This window comes from Rousettus aegyptiacus, unplaced genomic scaffold (genome assembly GCF_014176215.1).
Source record: "Rousettus aegyptiacus isolate mRouAeg1 unplaced genomic scaffold, mRouAeg1.p scaffold_m13_p_1, whole genome shotgun sequence".
Taxonomy (NCBI): domain Eukaryota; kingdom Metazoa; phylum Chordata; class Mammalia; order Chiroptera; family Pteropodidae; genus Rousettus; species Rousettus aegyptiacus.
The window spans coordinates 28,386,672-28,401,476 of NW_023416284.1; the positions used below are offsets into that span (position 1 = coordinate 28,386,672).

Consider the following 14,805-nt stretch of genomic DNA (forward strand, 5'->3'; position numbering starts at 1 on the left):
GGATATAGCAGAGCTGTGCTGGATGCAGCTGGACTGACACCTTCCCCAGTGACATGCTCTTACTCCCCAGCCTCACAGCTTATGTGGGTCAGGTTGCAGCCTTGAGTGGGGAGATGGTGGGTGGGATCACTGGTGGATAGTAGAGGTCTCCTTTACCTCCCATCCTCGTACTTTACTTCTGAAATAGTTATTATGAAACATTTGTGAAGTATATAGAACCAGAGTACCGTCTTGGATCTCCTGTCGATACTCATTATTTCTATGTATTAAAATTTGGCATATTGGCTTTATCTTTTCTTTGGCTGAAATACTAACAGTTCGTATTAAAATTTCTCTAGCTTGCTCACTAGTGCCTTTTTGTGATTGGTTTGTCCCCTCGTCTTTAATACCCTTGTGATTTTCTTTCTGCTGTCTCTGACTGTCGGGGTTCAGTGTCGGTAGACTTCCTTTTCCATGTGTTTCTCCCTCCATCTCATGGCAGGTGCAGGCCATGAGCCGATGACTACCATGTCACCTCCTCATTGCCTCCTCTTTGCTTTCTCTGTCTTAAGGCAACTCCGCAACCTTGGAAACCGAATCCCTTATACTCCCCACTGCCACATGCGAGTCATTCTTCCTCCACAAAGCTCTTGTGCCCTCTTGTTCATCCTGCTGCCATGCTACAGGTCATGCTGTCCTCTTCCAGTGTCTTCCTGACTTTCTTTCCTCCAGTTATAGTCACAACCACAAAAGCAGCTGACAATAGCGAGGACTAACTATACTAAATACTTTACACACATCATTCCAACTATTTATTACTACTTAATTAATCTAACCAGAGTCAAGGTTTTTATATTTTGGGGATGGGGAGAGGGCAAGCCAGGAAGTAACACCCATCTTTTTTACTCCCACACTAGGAATCGGTTAAGTAATGGATATAGGAGTCAGGCATGTGGAGCGTAAGAGTGTCACTTCATTACCAGTTAAAATGATTGAAGAAAGTGTCTTTTAACCTGTGGCCAGATGGCCCTGCTGCTCGCTTACCCTCAGTGAGGAGACAGATTATCTACCTAGTCACAGGCATCCCGGCGGATGCACATGGGTCCGTTCATCTCAGCAGAGTGTTTTCCACTCATCTTCCATGTGTTGTGGATGCAGACCAGAATGCCCTCCTCTGCCAAAGGCAGATCCCAACTAAGTAAAGTAACATACAAGGGCTGGGGAGAAAAGCCTGGAATCCCTCCATGTGGGAATAGCCTGGGGGAGGGAGGCTTCTAAAATGCCTCTCGTTCAAATCCTCAAAAACCGTTGAGTGCCTTCCTGGCTCCTTTTTATTTCTGTGTAGACTTCTTAGCTGTGATGGTGATACCCTTCTCCACTCCACGCCAGCCATTTCTCCCCACTTACCCCTTGATGTGCTGGCATCTTCGAACCACTTGAGATTCTCTAAAAATATCTTGGCTGCCTGCCCGCTCACTTTACTTTGTCTATGGCATGCCTATTCTGGGCTGGGACTGTGTCTTCAAGGAGCTCACAGTCTAGATGAATAGATATGAGCAAATAGTTCTAGCACTCCGTAATCCATTATGGCATGATTCTGAGAGGTAGCAAGCAGCTCCGTGTGGGGTTGGGGTGAGGCATTCAGAGAGACTACACAGAAGGGGAGGCATTTTAGCTAGGCCTAAGGTTGCCCAGAAGTATGCCAGGTGGGTCAAATTAAATTGGAGAGGGAATCTGCAAGAGGATGGTATTCTGCATGGTGGCAATAGCTCATGCCAAGGTCAAAGCACATGGGGGGTGGTCTGTCGTGGTTTCATTTGCCTCAGGCATATGAGACTGGAGAGGGGCCCTGGAAGTGTTAGTGGAAGGGTGTCTGGACCCAGATTATGGAGGGTCTGCCTTGGACGCTTTGTGAAACAATTTAACTCTTAAGAGTTGTGTGGGGAGCAGTGTAAAGTTCCCCACTGCGTATTTTTGGAAATGAACATACTCCATGATACATTTTTGTTTTTGTTTACACCTACAACACCTGATCTTCCTAGGTGGTCTCCCATCCAAGTACTAACCAGGCCCGACCCTGCTTAGCTTCCGAGATTAGACAGGATTGGGCTTGTTCAGGGTGGCATGGCCGTGGACCATAATACGTTTTTTAAATGCACAAAGATGTATTCAGAATTATACAGTGAACCCACAAATTCTCATCACCTAGATCTATATAACACTTGTCATTATCTTGCCACATTCACCTCACCTATCCCTTTTTAAATCTGTGAAAGTATTTTAAAGCGAATCCCAGATACCATGTCATTTTTTTTTCCCTACCTCAGTGTGTAGCTCTAAAAAAAAATAGAGGTATTTTCTTAATTAGTATGCTATTATTACACATAACAAAATTATGAAAATTCTTTAGCATTATCTAATACCTAGTCTATAATCAAATTTCCCCAGTTAACTAAATAAAATTTATGGTAGGTTCGTTTGAGTCAGAGTTTAATCTTGTCTCATGCTTTACATTTGTTTATTATGTTTCTATGTGTTAATACAGAGCAAGGTTCCCCTCTTTTTTCTTCTTTGCTCGTTGAGGAAACAATCACTTCTTTAGGTTGTCCAGTGAAGAGTTTTTAGGCTCTGCACAGATGTTTCAGAAGATCATTTTAGAAGAAATATAAGGCTTTTTGACAGGAAGGAGGAGGCAAAATCAGAAATGGCACAGGTTCTCACAAAGGCAGAATTAGGATGATTTTTACTTCCTATATTTAAAATCGTTTGAATATTTTTTATGATTAATGTGTTATTTTTATAAGCAAATACTTCTACTTCAAGAAAGGAGAAAAAGATTTGCAACAGGGAAACCAATTTGGAGCCTGTTCCTTAGTCTGAAAGGCGAGTATTGAGGACCTGATGCTTAGCATGGAGATTGGGGTGGGGAGCAGGAGGTGGGTTTGAGAGCTTCTTAGAAAGTAAGAGCACAGGGCTAGGGGGCTGGCTGTGGACTGAGTAAGAGGGCAGTGTAGGGGTCGACTTGAGATTTCAGCTTGAGTTATTGGATGAATGGAGGTGCCTCAGTGGAAGATAGAGATTATAAGAAAAGTGAATGAGGTCTATGAGTGGCTCAGGTGAGTTCAATCTGGGGCATGTCGAATGTGTGACCTGCTTGTGAGGTAGGCTGTTGTGTATATACACAGACTCGAAGCTCAGGAGAGGGGTCCTTAGGTTTGAGAGTCACCAGGAGGGTGTCTGTGGGCACAGAAGTGCTCCTGTGTGGAGCGTGGGTGGAGGTAGAGGGCCCAGGAAGAAGGAGAGTAAGTAAGAAGAGCAGCCAGAGATTTTGGGAAACTAGGAGAGAAAACTAGAAGTGTGTCCAAAGCCAGGGGAGGAGAAAGACTGAAGACTACTTGCTTCTGGGGAGGAGCCAGAGCAGTGTGGGAGGTTGCAGATAGTGAGGGCCAGGGGAGGGACTGGATCCTGGAGGTCTGAGCTGGAGAGAGGGAGTGAGGTCTCCTGCGGAAACAGAAGAAGATGGCTATTGATGGGTTCTTTTGTTTTTAATTGCGGTAAAATATACATGACATAAAATCTGTTCTTTGAACCATTTTTTAGTGTACAGTTCAGTGGCCTTAACTGCATTCACATTGTTATGCAGCTATCAGGCTGCAGGTGGTGTTGAAGTGGAAGGGGAGGGGGCTTGGTCTCCATGGGTCTCAGGGGAACCTTGCTTAATGGAGCCCAGCCCTTTGCAAAAGCCACCACTCCTACAAACCTTTCATTGCTTCTCATCTGCTTCCCTTTTCTCCTTTGAATCCCTACTTTAATACTTGGCTCCTTATTTAGAATACTTCTCTTGGTCTTTGTGCAGTTATCATTGGCTGGTGAGGAAGATAAGCTTCTAGGAGCCAGGCCCTGTCTACACTCAGCCTTGCTTCTTGAGGCACCAGCATTATTTTCAGGGTGTGGCCCATGAGCTTTCTGTAAACGTGGAAGGAGTGAATGGAAGTTTAGTTTTAGTAAGAAGCTGATCAGGATTAATTAATAGGGTGGAACAGGGGACCCACAGTCAGACTTGGGGCAGAAGCTGAACCACTTTGCCTGTCCCTGGAGAGGTCTAATAGCATTATATCTATATTTGGAAACAACTGGGTTTCTGATAGCACCCTTGTGTCCCCTCCCCACCCCCACTTTAACCATCCCCCCAGGGTGTAATTTGGGCTTTTCACTATTCAGTGTATGCGCCACACTGTCTTATGTCAGGGGCCCTGGTAAAAAGCGCCTTGGTTAACTGACTACTGAAACACCAAAGCCTTAGAGTTTTCATTTAACTGCAGACTGAACAACAGCTATATGTTGGCTGCAAAAGTTCTTAAACTGCTTGAAAAAATGAGTACCCGAAACAAGAGAACAGTTGGTTCTCTGTACAGAGTAAGCTCCATCAGGGACATTGACTTTAACCTTGGGTGCCTGATGTTAGAAGGAGGCACTGAGAACTTGGGAGCCTTGAGCTCCATTTCTTTGGCAGGCAGGGGCCTGGGAGAGTCTGCATGCTCTCCTGCTCCATTCTCACAAGGAGCCCTCTGGGGCAGCACTTGTTACCTTCATTTTACTAGTCAGTTGCTACTTGCCTGTGTTCCTATAGCTAGTTGTTTTTACTGGGGTTTCTGTTATATACTGAGGGAATTTAGAAATTGGAGCACACTGCAGAGAGGGACAGCACTGTGAGGAAGGGTGTGGATGCCCTATAGCATTTATCCAGGAGATGAGAAAATGTGGGAAGATCTTCAAATATTTGAGTAAGCCTGCCTGTGTTGGTAAGAGATAGCATGATGGTAGTGGAAAGGGCACAGATTTTACACTCAGATAACAACAGGTCTCCCTCTGGCTAGGTCATGAGCTCCTCGAGGTTAGAGATGACATCTCACCTGTCTGCATTGCCACAGCACCTAGCATGTATACTGGATATGGAAGCTGGGCGTATAGGAGTTACTCTGAATAAACAGGTGTGAATAAAGGTGTCCTCTTCCTTTTCCAAAGCTTGACCCCTCTCTCCTTCCTCCAGTACCTAGATCTATAAAATGATCTACCTCTACCTCCTACCTTATATTTATTTTCTATTGCTGCTTTAACAAGTTATCACAGACTTAGAGTCTTAAAACAACACATTTATTATTTTCTAGTTTAGTTAAGGAGTCCGAAGTGGGCCTCGCTGTGCCAAAGTCAAGTTACTTGCAGGGCTGTGGACCTTCCTGGAAGCTGTAGACAGAGTCCATTTCCTTGCCTTTTCCAGCTTCTACACATTCCCTGGCCAGTGGCCCTTTTTTATCTTCAAAAGCAGTAACATCTGGCCAGGTCTTTCTCTTGAATCACATCACTTTGATATTGACTCTTCTTCCCTCTTCCTTTCAGCTCTGTTTGATTACATTGGACCCACCCAATAATACAGGATAATCTCTTTTTTCAGGTTATCTAATTAGCAACCTTAATAATCTTTGGCAGGTTAACATAGTCATGGAGATTAGGACACCTTTGAGGGTCTATGATTCTGTTTACCACATACCCTAGTAACTAACTCTCCTTTCACAAGCTTCTTTCTTCTCTGCCTATAAAATCATAATCACATCGCCCCTATCCTGAAATATAATTGGATAAAATTTTCTTCTCAAGCTATGATTTTATTCCTTCCCTTGATCTTCTCAAAAATAGCCTCTATGATGTATTTACTTCTTAGTTCCTTACTGTCTGCTGGAACTTATCTCTCCAAAAAGTCCTGACACCTCCTTGCTGAATCCATTGGCCATTTCCTGCTCAGGCAATTCCATATTCTTTGGCTCTGTGGATTTCCTGTCCTAGAAGCCCTCTCCTCCTTGCTTTCTGTATTCCTCTTACCTGTCTATTTCCAAAACTCCTTTTCTCTCTTCTTCTTCTTGTCCTGGTCTCTGGTCAACTTATTTTCCCCTGATAATCTCATCCACACCCACGATTTTGATTCTGAACCTTATGTGGAGGATTCCCACATCTACAGCAAGATACAGAAGAGTCCATTACTCTGACTTCTGTATGCCCCTCCCTGTCCCCTGTCATCTGTATTTCTTTTAGGCCTCTGGGGCTGTGTGAACCATGGGCAGAATGTTTAACTTGGGTTGTTACCACTCCTTCATCCACATGAGTTAAGTGTCTCCCTTGGTGATTCAGGCTAGAAATCACCACCACCTCTGGTTCCTTTATTTTCATTCGTTTACTTCCTAGTCTCTGCCAATTCCTAGGTTTTCTATTTCGTTTCAGCCAAAGAACCCTTTTTTTAAATGAAATCTTAATCATTTAAAAAATATAAATCCAAAGCAGGGATGTTCTGCTTGGAATGTGGGCAGAGCCTCGAGCCCTGCCTGTTCACTCTGATGGGAGGGAGGGGCTTTTTGATCTACATTTGGAAACCACATGTACTAATCAGTATGGTTCAGAAGAGATTAAAAGTCTGATCATCTGAGTCTTCATGGACTTCAATAGTAAAAGTCCCTAACGTCCTCCCTCATCTACCACATTCCTGCACACTGAGTTTACCTCACTCACTCCTGTAAACAGGGATCACATCCTGTTAGACCATTTATCCACACCTTTCTTTCCTGGGCAGACCTTTGTACTCTAGTAGAGTCTCAGTAAATATTTGTTGAATGAATGGGCAAATGGACACCAAAACTTCTTGGTTAAATTTATGTTTGGAAAAGCAGGTTCTGTCCTGTCTGGGTTTTCTTGAATTTATAAATGTGGTCCTTAATTTCTGGGGTTCTGTGAAGTTTCATGTGGAGTCTGTAGATCCAGTGTTAACTTCTCCAAAGTGGCACTGCAGTGCTGTCACTAATCTATAGCACTCCGAGGCATTGGCTTTGGTCACAGTTGCAAAGTGGCCCTCTTCCATGCCTCATTTCTTTGCTTAATGGGTTTTGCTTAACCCTGTGTTTCCTAGTGTCATTATAACCAAGTTTAAGTATGTTGATAAGAAACTTTTGTGTAGTGTTACTGATTCTGTCTTGTACATCTTGAACCTCATTACCTTTGCTCTTACATTATGTAAAGGCAGTGTTAAATCAACCTTTCCCTTTGTAGCTAGGCTCTGTGTTCTCTGTCCTGGCTGATGTTCACCCCTGGAAAAGAGGAGTGAATGGTTATCAGCTAGAACTGAGGTCTCCATAGTGCATGAGGAAAAGTTGGCTTATTTTACGTTTAATGGATCAGCTGCTTTTCACCCCTTTGAATGTCCTCCAGCCTTTTAAACCTCGATGACTTTGTAACAGTGCTGCTGGCCTTTTGGTCCAAGGAGAGGGGTACCTGGGTTTCTCTGGGGCTCTCAGACGCAGTTTCATGATGATGAGTCGAGGGGTGGGAGCATGACTCTTCTTTAGAGCTGGAATACGTTTATTTTTGGTACATTTGTTTCAGGTTGCTTCTGAGAAATCAGGACTCACTAGGCACAGATTTTGCCCTAAAATGTTTCTATAATCTTAGGTTAGGTTATTTTGCACGGCACCATCATTTTGGCTTTTCTAAAGACTGATGTTTTCTGTTTGTTTTTTTCTGTTTCTTTTTGTTTCTCCATGCCTGCTCTTTCCCTTAGTTTTCATTGTAAGACTAATTTTTGCTGTGTACCCAAGTGGAGGCAAGACCAACTTGATTTCTTTTTCTGATTTGCCCAGGTTGCAGATGAATACATGTTTTCCCTGGAGGAGAATAAGAAGTCAAAGGGCCGGCGTCAGCCCTTAAGCAAGCTCCCCCGCCACCACCCACTCGTGTTGCAGGATTGCGTCAGTGATGATGGTAAGTGTTGTCTTCTCTCTTTACCAGGAAGGAAACAGCTCAGTGCATTAGGGCTCTGATGATTCAAGCGAGAGGCCAGGCTGAGGGCCAAGGGTGGGCCTGTGGCTTAGCTGTTCCTCCAGATGCTCCATGGAGAGGGCAGAATTTTATATGATAACCTAATTTATTACCAGATTTCATTATATCGTAGAATGTACCTAATATAGGGTAATTGCATGCAGGTTCTTCCCTTTCTTCTCCTAAAAGGTACAGGCTGATTTTTCAGGATAGCAAACTCACACTGATGCCAAGCCCTGTGTTGAAATGTGTGGCTACAAAGATAACTAAGATATGTCCACGCCCTTAAGAAGCTCACAGGGAGGGAGATAGAGCAAACTGAGCTAAGGAACGTACTCCAGGTAGAGGGGGAAGTGAGTAACCATGGAGAAGAGAAACAGGAAGATCAGTATTAAGAGGAACCAGCTCGGTGTGGCCAGAGTTAGAAGGCCAGGGAGTGTGGTTGGAGAAGTGAGGTGATTGAGAGGCTAATGAGTGAGGACTTTTTTTTCATTGGCATTCAGGATCCTTTGAGCTGTTCTAAGCAGGAGAGCAACATGGTCAAATTTACATTAGAAAGATTGTTCCTAGTGATTGCATCTTAAGAATGGCTCAAGAGGAGCAAATGGGCTTTTGTCCTGGTGTCCATGAGATATGAGAGTCTGAACTAGGATGGCGGAGGTAGGGACGGCAGCGGGGATGTAGTGAAGATGTTGTAAAGATAAAGTCAGCAGGATTTAGTGATTGGATGTGGAGCTGTGAGGGTGATAGGGAAGGGAGAGGCATGAGCTGAGTGCCTCCCTGGTATCTAGCTGTGGTTGGGTTTTAGAAACCTATATTCAGTTTTTGTGGAGGATATAGACTTGGATTTGTGCAGACTTGGTCTTTGATTCTTTTACTAGAGTAAATGAGGCCTTTCAGGGAGAGGTGCAGAGGAGGGTGAGCAGAGGCTGGGGTTAGGAGGACAGAAGAAGGAAGCGGAGCCTGTGAAGGAGACAGAAGGGGACTAGGCAGGGATGTGGAGGAGAACTTAAAAAGTGTGTCACTGGAGCTCAGGGAGTGGTTGCCATCAGGCAGCATGGTCTCTTATGTTACCTGGAGCCCAGAGATTCAGTAAGATTAGTGCTAAAGAGCCTCTATCAGTGACCAGGTCCCTTGTTACTCCTTCCTGTGCCATTGGCTGGGTGGGAAGGTCCGGAGTCTCACTGGTCTTTCTTTTGTTCCACAAGCTCCCACATGGCTCTTCTGATCTGATGTCAATGCCCATCTCTGCTGTTTTCCTTGGTAGAAAGATCATGATAAGCTGCGTGGGGAAATTCTCTTGAGATCGTATAGTCAGAAGTAGGCCAGACCTTGAGCCAGAGTCTTAGGAGGTCCTCTGGTGTTCTCCAGCTAAAATGGGGGCTTCATGTTCTCTGGTAGCAATAGCCCAGTTTCATGATCACCCCTCTCCCCCATACTCTAAAACCATGTAGGTTGTAGAAAATTGGAAAAGCAGAAGTTTTAAAGAAGACAACAAAAATTAAATTACCTTGCAAAGGTGACCACTGTGAACATTTTAGTGTGTTAACCTTCCTGACTTTTTCTGCTCAGGTACCAAATTATGTCCATGTATGCCTTTTTATAATAACATAATTGAGATCATAATACATAGCCCCCCAACTCTTGATGAGAAAAAGTTTCAAACGTGGAAAAGTTGAAAGAATGAAAGCACTGTGTGCTCGCCTGTATTCAACAGCTGTTACCATTTGCCTTAATTACTTTCTGTCTCTTCCATCCGCATTATTTACGTATGTACTACGTAGGTAGATATTTGCTATATCATTTGAAAATACAGCAAGTCACTTAAAGTTCACCAATAGGCATCTCCTAAGAAGGATTATTTCCTATGTTAACACTACTGTTAGCACAGCTAGGAAAATAATAATTCCATAATATCCTCTCATCTTCAGTCTATATTCACTTTCCCCTGCTTATCCCAAAAATGTGTTTTATAGCCTTTACCCCATCAAACCAGTATAAACCAAACAGGGGTCACAAATTTGAAAGTTTTGTTTTTTTAGTCTCTTTTAGCCTAGTGTGCACATTCCCCCCACTTTAATTTTTTTTTTTTCAATTAAGGCATAACTTAGTGAAATGCACACATCTTTACTGGATAGCTCAATGAAATTTTAAATATGTAAACTTTAAACTTTGATTCCCACAATTTTCATGTAACTAGTGAACATTTTTCAAAATTCGAATTTCACAAGCAGAGTGATTTGGCCACTTAGAGTTTTGTAAATAGAACAGATATCAGTGTGTTAATTTTTCTGTTGTGATTGTGAGGCTGTCTGTTTATTCTGCCCTATATTGGTCACTCTTCTTGTGGCTGGGATGCAGAAAATACTTGTGCTTTGGTTTTGGCACGATGTTCATGTTCCTGGCTGTGCCTGATAATGGGGCTTGTAGGGATAGATTTTGATTGTCTGCATTGGCCTCACTCACTACACTGTGGTACCCTTCACTGAGGTCACACACGGCAGCTGCCATATCCCCTTAGATTAAACGTGACTATAAAGGCAGACTGGATAACAATTTAACTGCACTGAGTACTGAGCTTGAACTACCAGAAGTGAACAAATAGATGGACATCTAGTGCAAGTATTTACCAGAATGTTCCTTGGGCTGCTCTGCGTGGAGCTCCAGGGTCTCTTGGAAAGCACTTCTGTCTGGGAAGAACTGAGATCATTGGGGAGGTTGTAGATAGGGATTGCTGATGCCCAGACATGGCTAGGTGTAGTGATCCCACAAGGTGCCTCATGTGGTGGGGCTGGCTCAGAGCTGGGCTGTTGGTCACGTGCTCCATACTTCCCTTACTTAGGGAGGCATCTGGAGAAACATTTTAGACATCAGTTTATTTTGATATTTGCTGCTGTGTCTCCCAGAGATTGCCCTCATTCGCTGTAATGTTGATTATGGGGTTTCCCTTACCTTCTTGACCTTGTTTCTACTGGAAGCTAGTGGGCTATGCCCTTCTCTCACTGATTTGGAGGAACTTTATTGCTTCCATCTCATTTCGTGAGCACAGTTTTTTTGTTTTCCATCCTGTGGTGTGTCCTTTTGTTGGAGAAGATGCACCCAGAAGGGATTTCCTTTTCCAGGCAATGCTGAGGCCCAACGAAGTATGTTCTGCTGTCTCGAGTAATGAAGAGATACAAACTTGTCATCTAGACCAGGGTTCTGTGAAGGACCAGGTAGTAAATATTTCAGGCTTCATAGGCCTTAGGTCTCTGTCATATATTCTCCCCCCCCTCCCCAACTCATTAAAAATGCAAACATAATTCTTAGCTCCCTGAGCAGGCTGGATTTGGTCCATGTGCCAGCCCCTGGTCCAGATGCAAGGTATTACATCCTGTGACTGTAATACCTGCTCTGCCTTCCTCTGAGACAGAGCTAGGAGGTCCGTGAGCCCTGTCCAGAAAAGGTACATATCCCAGTGACCTTTTCAGAGGGAGCTGGAAACTGCTGACTAAGGACAATGATGTAAAAACTTTTAAGCCTTTGCCACTTCTCTGCAATTTTTTTTTCCCATCCTTATTTTCCTTCAGACTCTGAAAGGTAAAAACTCAACATGCTGACATATTGGAGACCTCAAGTAACATGGTTTTTGGCAAGACAGTGTTTTAATCTGCTGCCTTTGGTCAGAAGAATTGAATTCTGGCAGCTGTTAGGGTGAGGAGAGCAGGCAGAACTCCTAGGGCAAGAAGGAGAGTAGAGATCATGAATCATTCAGGCCAGAGAAAGGGCTGTAGGATGGACCCCCCACAACATCATCTGAGTAGTGACAGAGTTTATTGAAAACCACTTCTGCTTTTGGCCTTTGTCACCCGTAGGATCTTGGGACCGAGCGTCCTGGCTGAGTTCATCTGCTCTGCAGGTCGAGCCACGGCTGCAGGGCTGGTGCTGACTCAGATTTTGCTTCCTTTTCTAGAGACGTCTGAACAGCTGATACCTGAGGAGGAGGCTGAGGAGACAGAGGCCTGGGCCAAGCCCCTGAGCCAACTATGGCAGAACCGACCCCCAAACTTCGAGGCCGAAAAGGAGTTCAATGAGACCATGGCCCAGCAGGCCCCTCACTGCTCTGTCTGTATGATCTTTCAGATTTACAATCAGGTGAGCCCACGACTTCCCCTCTGTTTGCCCAGGACCAGCAGTCAGAGGGAAGCTAGGTTAATTGTAGGTACAGAGCTTGTCACTGGTTGTCTTGGGAAAGGCATGTTTTTCTAGTGTTCTCTGCCCCATCCGTGTGCCCCATCCATGTACTGATCAGGCTTCTCCGGGCAAGTAACCCAACATTGTGGGTTTTTAATTGAGAAGACTTTGGAGACAAGCTTAGGGTGTAGCTTAGGCTCGGGGTGGGATTCTCTGTGCCCCTTGGTACTCAATGCTGTTTGAAGAGGAATCTGTATTTTTGTTATCTTTCTAGTCAATGATTATTTCTTCCAGGTGATTTGTAGTCCTGGCTAGTCAGTCTAGAGGACCGTGTGTTTCTTTCCTGTAGTTTGAGTTTCTGATGAAAAACCACATCCTCTAGTGTTTTCTTTTTTCCTTTCCCATTGCCGCAGAGGGTTTGTGGGAGGAAGCGGGTAGGAAGGCGCTGTGGCTGAGTTCAGTTGTGCCCCTCACTCCCACTGCATTTGATTGCTCCACCCTCATGGGTCTCTTTGGGTCTAGCTCTAGGAGGCCAGGAAGCCATGCACAGAGCAGCATATGCTAGGTGACTACCTCAATCTCAATTGGGACCATCACAGGCATATAAATAACCAGTTCCCCAAAGAGTGGCTAAAAAATGGCATAGCTGCCACTGAGCCTGGCAGGGTTTTAGGTTCGTGCTTGCCAGAGAATGAAACCTCAGACCAATACACCTTGGACTGAACTCACTGCTTCTTTCCATTGACAAAAAGCAAAACCGAAGAGCCATATGAGCCATTGCCTGTGAGGGAAGTGAAAGGCCTGGCTGTACTGTCAGCAGATCTACTGAGTGGAGCCGAGCTTCCTGAGTGGCATAGGCTTAGGGTTGACATGTTTCTGGGTACTGCCCTTGGAATGAGGGCGATGGTGCCATCCAGTGGCAGAGCCAGCAGGTATTTGTAGTCAGGATGTTTGCCAAGGGACGTATGTGGACATAATGTTCTTCCTGAAGGGGTCCCAAGTGGGGAATTGGAGTTGGGACTGCAGCTCAGGTGACCTGCTGGCATGGACCACAAGAGGAAATCAGTACTGGCCCATAGGGAGCACCTGCTCTGGGTGCTCTCCCTGTGTGGGGGCCACCATGCGGTGCAGCGCATAGGGCAGCCCACAGTAGCAGCCTTGCTAACATCTCAGTGCATTTTATTGCCACTTGGTTTGGGAAGATTGAAATCCCAGTTGCCTCTTACCTCGCTCCCTCTCCTCCCTCTCCTCAGTTGTCCCTTAGGGGCCTTTGTTTGATGCTGCTGTGAGAAATTGAATTTGAGTCATTAGAGGTAACTTCAATTAGCAGCTCGGGGATAATGGCTGTGCACCCGGGAGTCATAGCCATAGTCATATAAGTAAGAGAGCCAGCTTCCTGCTGATGGAGCAGGTGGGAAGCCGAGAGCACAGGCACATGTTCACTGGGGTGTGCACTTGCTCTCTCTCCTTAGGTTGAGTTTGGAGGCCTTAGTCAGAACTGTGGAAATGCTCCAGATTTAGCTCCCCAGAAGCAGAGGACCAAGCCCTTGATCCCTGAAATGTGCTTCACCTCAACTGGCTGCAGCACAGACATCAACCTTTCTACCCCTTACCTTGAGGAGGATGGCACCAGCATTCTAGTTTCCTGCAAGAAGTGCAGTGTCCGGGTCCACGCCAGTGAGTGCCTCTCACCCTTTTCGTGTGTCCTGTCCTAGGGGGTGTGGGCCTTCTCATTGGAGGTCCTTGCCCACCTTGGCCTCCCCCTCCACCTCTCTATGGCTTCCCCAGTCCTCCGTTGCAGAGATTGCCTGTGTGTTCTTGGGGCGCTTATTGCTATCAAGTCTGAGTTTCATGTGACTCCAGGGTCTATGCTTGCACAGTCAACTCTGTGCTGTCCCCTTGGTTGTAGAAACCAGGAGGGGATTAGTCTCCACTACTCACTAGGTGTTTGTACCAGTGAATCTATAGTTCCTGACTTTTTGAGACTGACCCCTCGGGCCCTGACTCTAGAATTTGAGAGTCTCTCTAAGCTTCAGTTGTAGCTTTGGGACATAGTATATGGAAAAGAGTTGTAAATCTTCATTCTGACTCTGGCCTCTGGTTTTAATCTGCGAATCTTGATGTGCCTATTAGGTTGTTACGGGGTTCCTCCTGCAAAGGCTTCTGAAGACTGGATGTGTTCTCGGTGTTCAGCCAATGCCCTGGAGGAGGTGAGTGCATCCACAGTGCTGTTAACTCTTCCCCATGAGCCTTGGAGTTTGCTCAGGGCCAGACTATTTCCCGTGGACTTTATATCGCCAGTAACCTGCATAGGGCCTGGTACACTGATGTCAAAGAGTGAGTATTGTCAGAACAAGTCACCATGACAGTGAGAGTGGTGGCTACCCATCCGTGGCAGGGCAGGGATGGTGTCTGGAAGCTGCTGGCTCCATTGTGTCAGGACCAAGTAGAGGTCATCTTGTAGACAAACCATAACACCCTTTATAGAGCTTCACCATGGGGTTGGAGCTCCTGTGTGGCGCTCAGATGGCTCATTTTGTAGCTTTATCACCCCCACCCCCCAAACCTGACAGTAACCTACATAGGAGGCAGTCAGAGCCCTGCAGTGCCTCCATTTTTAGCCGAGTGCCATTCATGACTTTGCTTATAGTTATTATTAACGATAATAGTGAAGAGGATTGTGTTAAGTCAAGCAAATACTTGGTGCACTTAAGCCCCGAGTGGCCTCCTCATCTGCCTCCGGGGGAGTCCTAGTTACAGAGCCTGCGTAGGTGAAGCCCACGTGCCATTCGGCTG

The 14,805-nt window shown here is 45.3% G+C and overlaps 1 protein-coding gene and 1 pseudogene across 7 annotated transcripts in view; one reads left to right on the forward strand and one right to left on the reverse strand.

The window, feature by feature from the left end:
* The window catches only part of KDM4A (lysine demethylase 4A), a 38,475-nt gene that overhangs the window by 15,156 nt on the left and 8,514 nt on the right, over positions 1–14,805 (forward strand). For 6 of the 7 annotated variants that reach the window (XM_016123720.2, XM_016123722.2, XM_016123717.2 and 3 more), the window contains 5 exons: positions 4,857–4,970; positions 7,659–7,779; positions 11,789–11,970; positions 13,482–13,686; positions 14,143–14,219. In XM_016123720.2, the coding sequence (XP_015979206.2) occupies positions 4,857–4,970; positions 7,659–7,779; positions 11,789–11,970; positions 13,482–13,686; positions 14,143–14,219 (699 nt within the window). The remainder of the gene's footprint in view (positions 1–4,856; positions 4,971–7,658; positions 7,780–11,788; positions 11,971–13,481; positions 13,687–14,142; positions 14,220–14,805) is intronic. The other variant, XM_016123721.2, reaches the window with a different exon arrangement.
* LOC118604053 lies at positions 1,997–2,115 on the reverse strand (annotated as a pseudogene).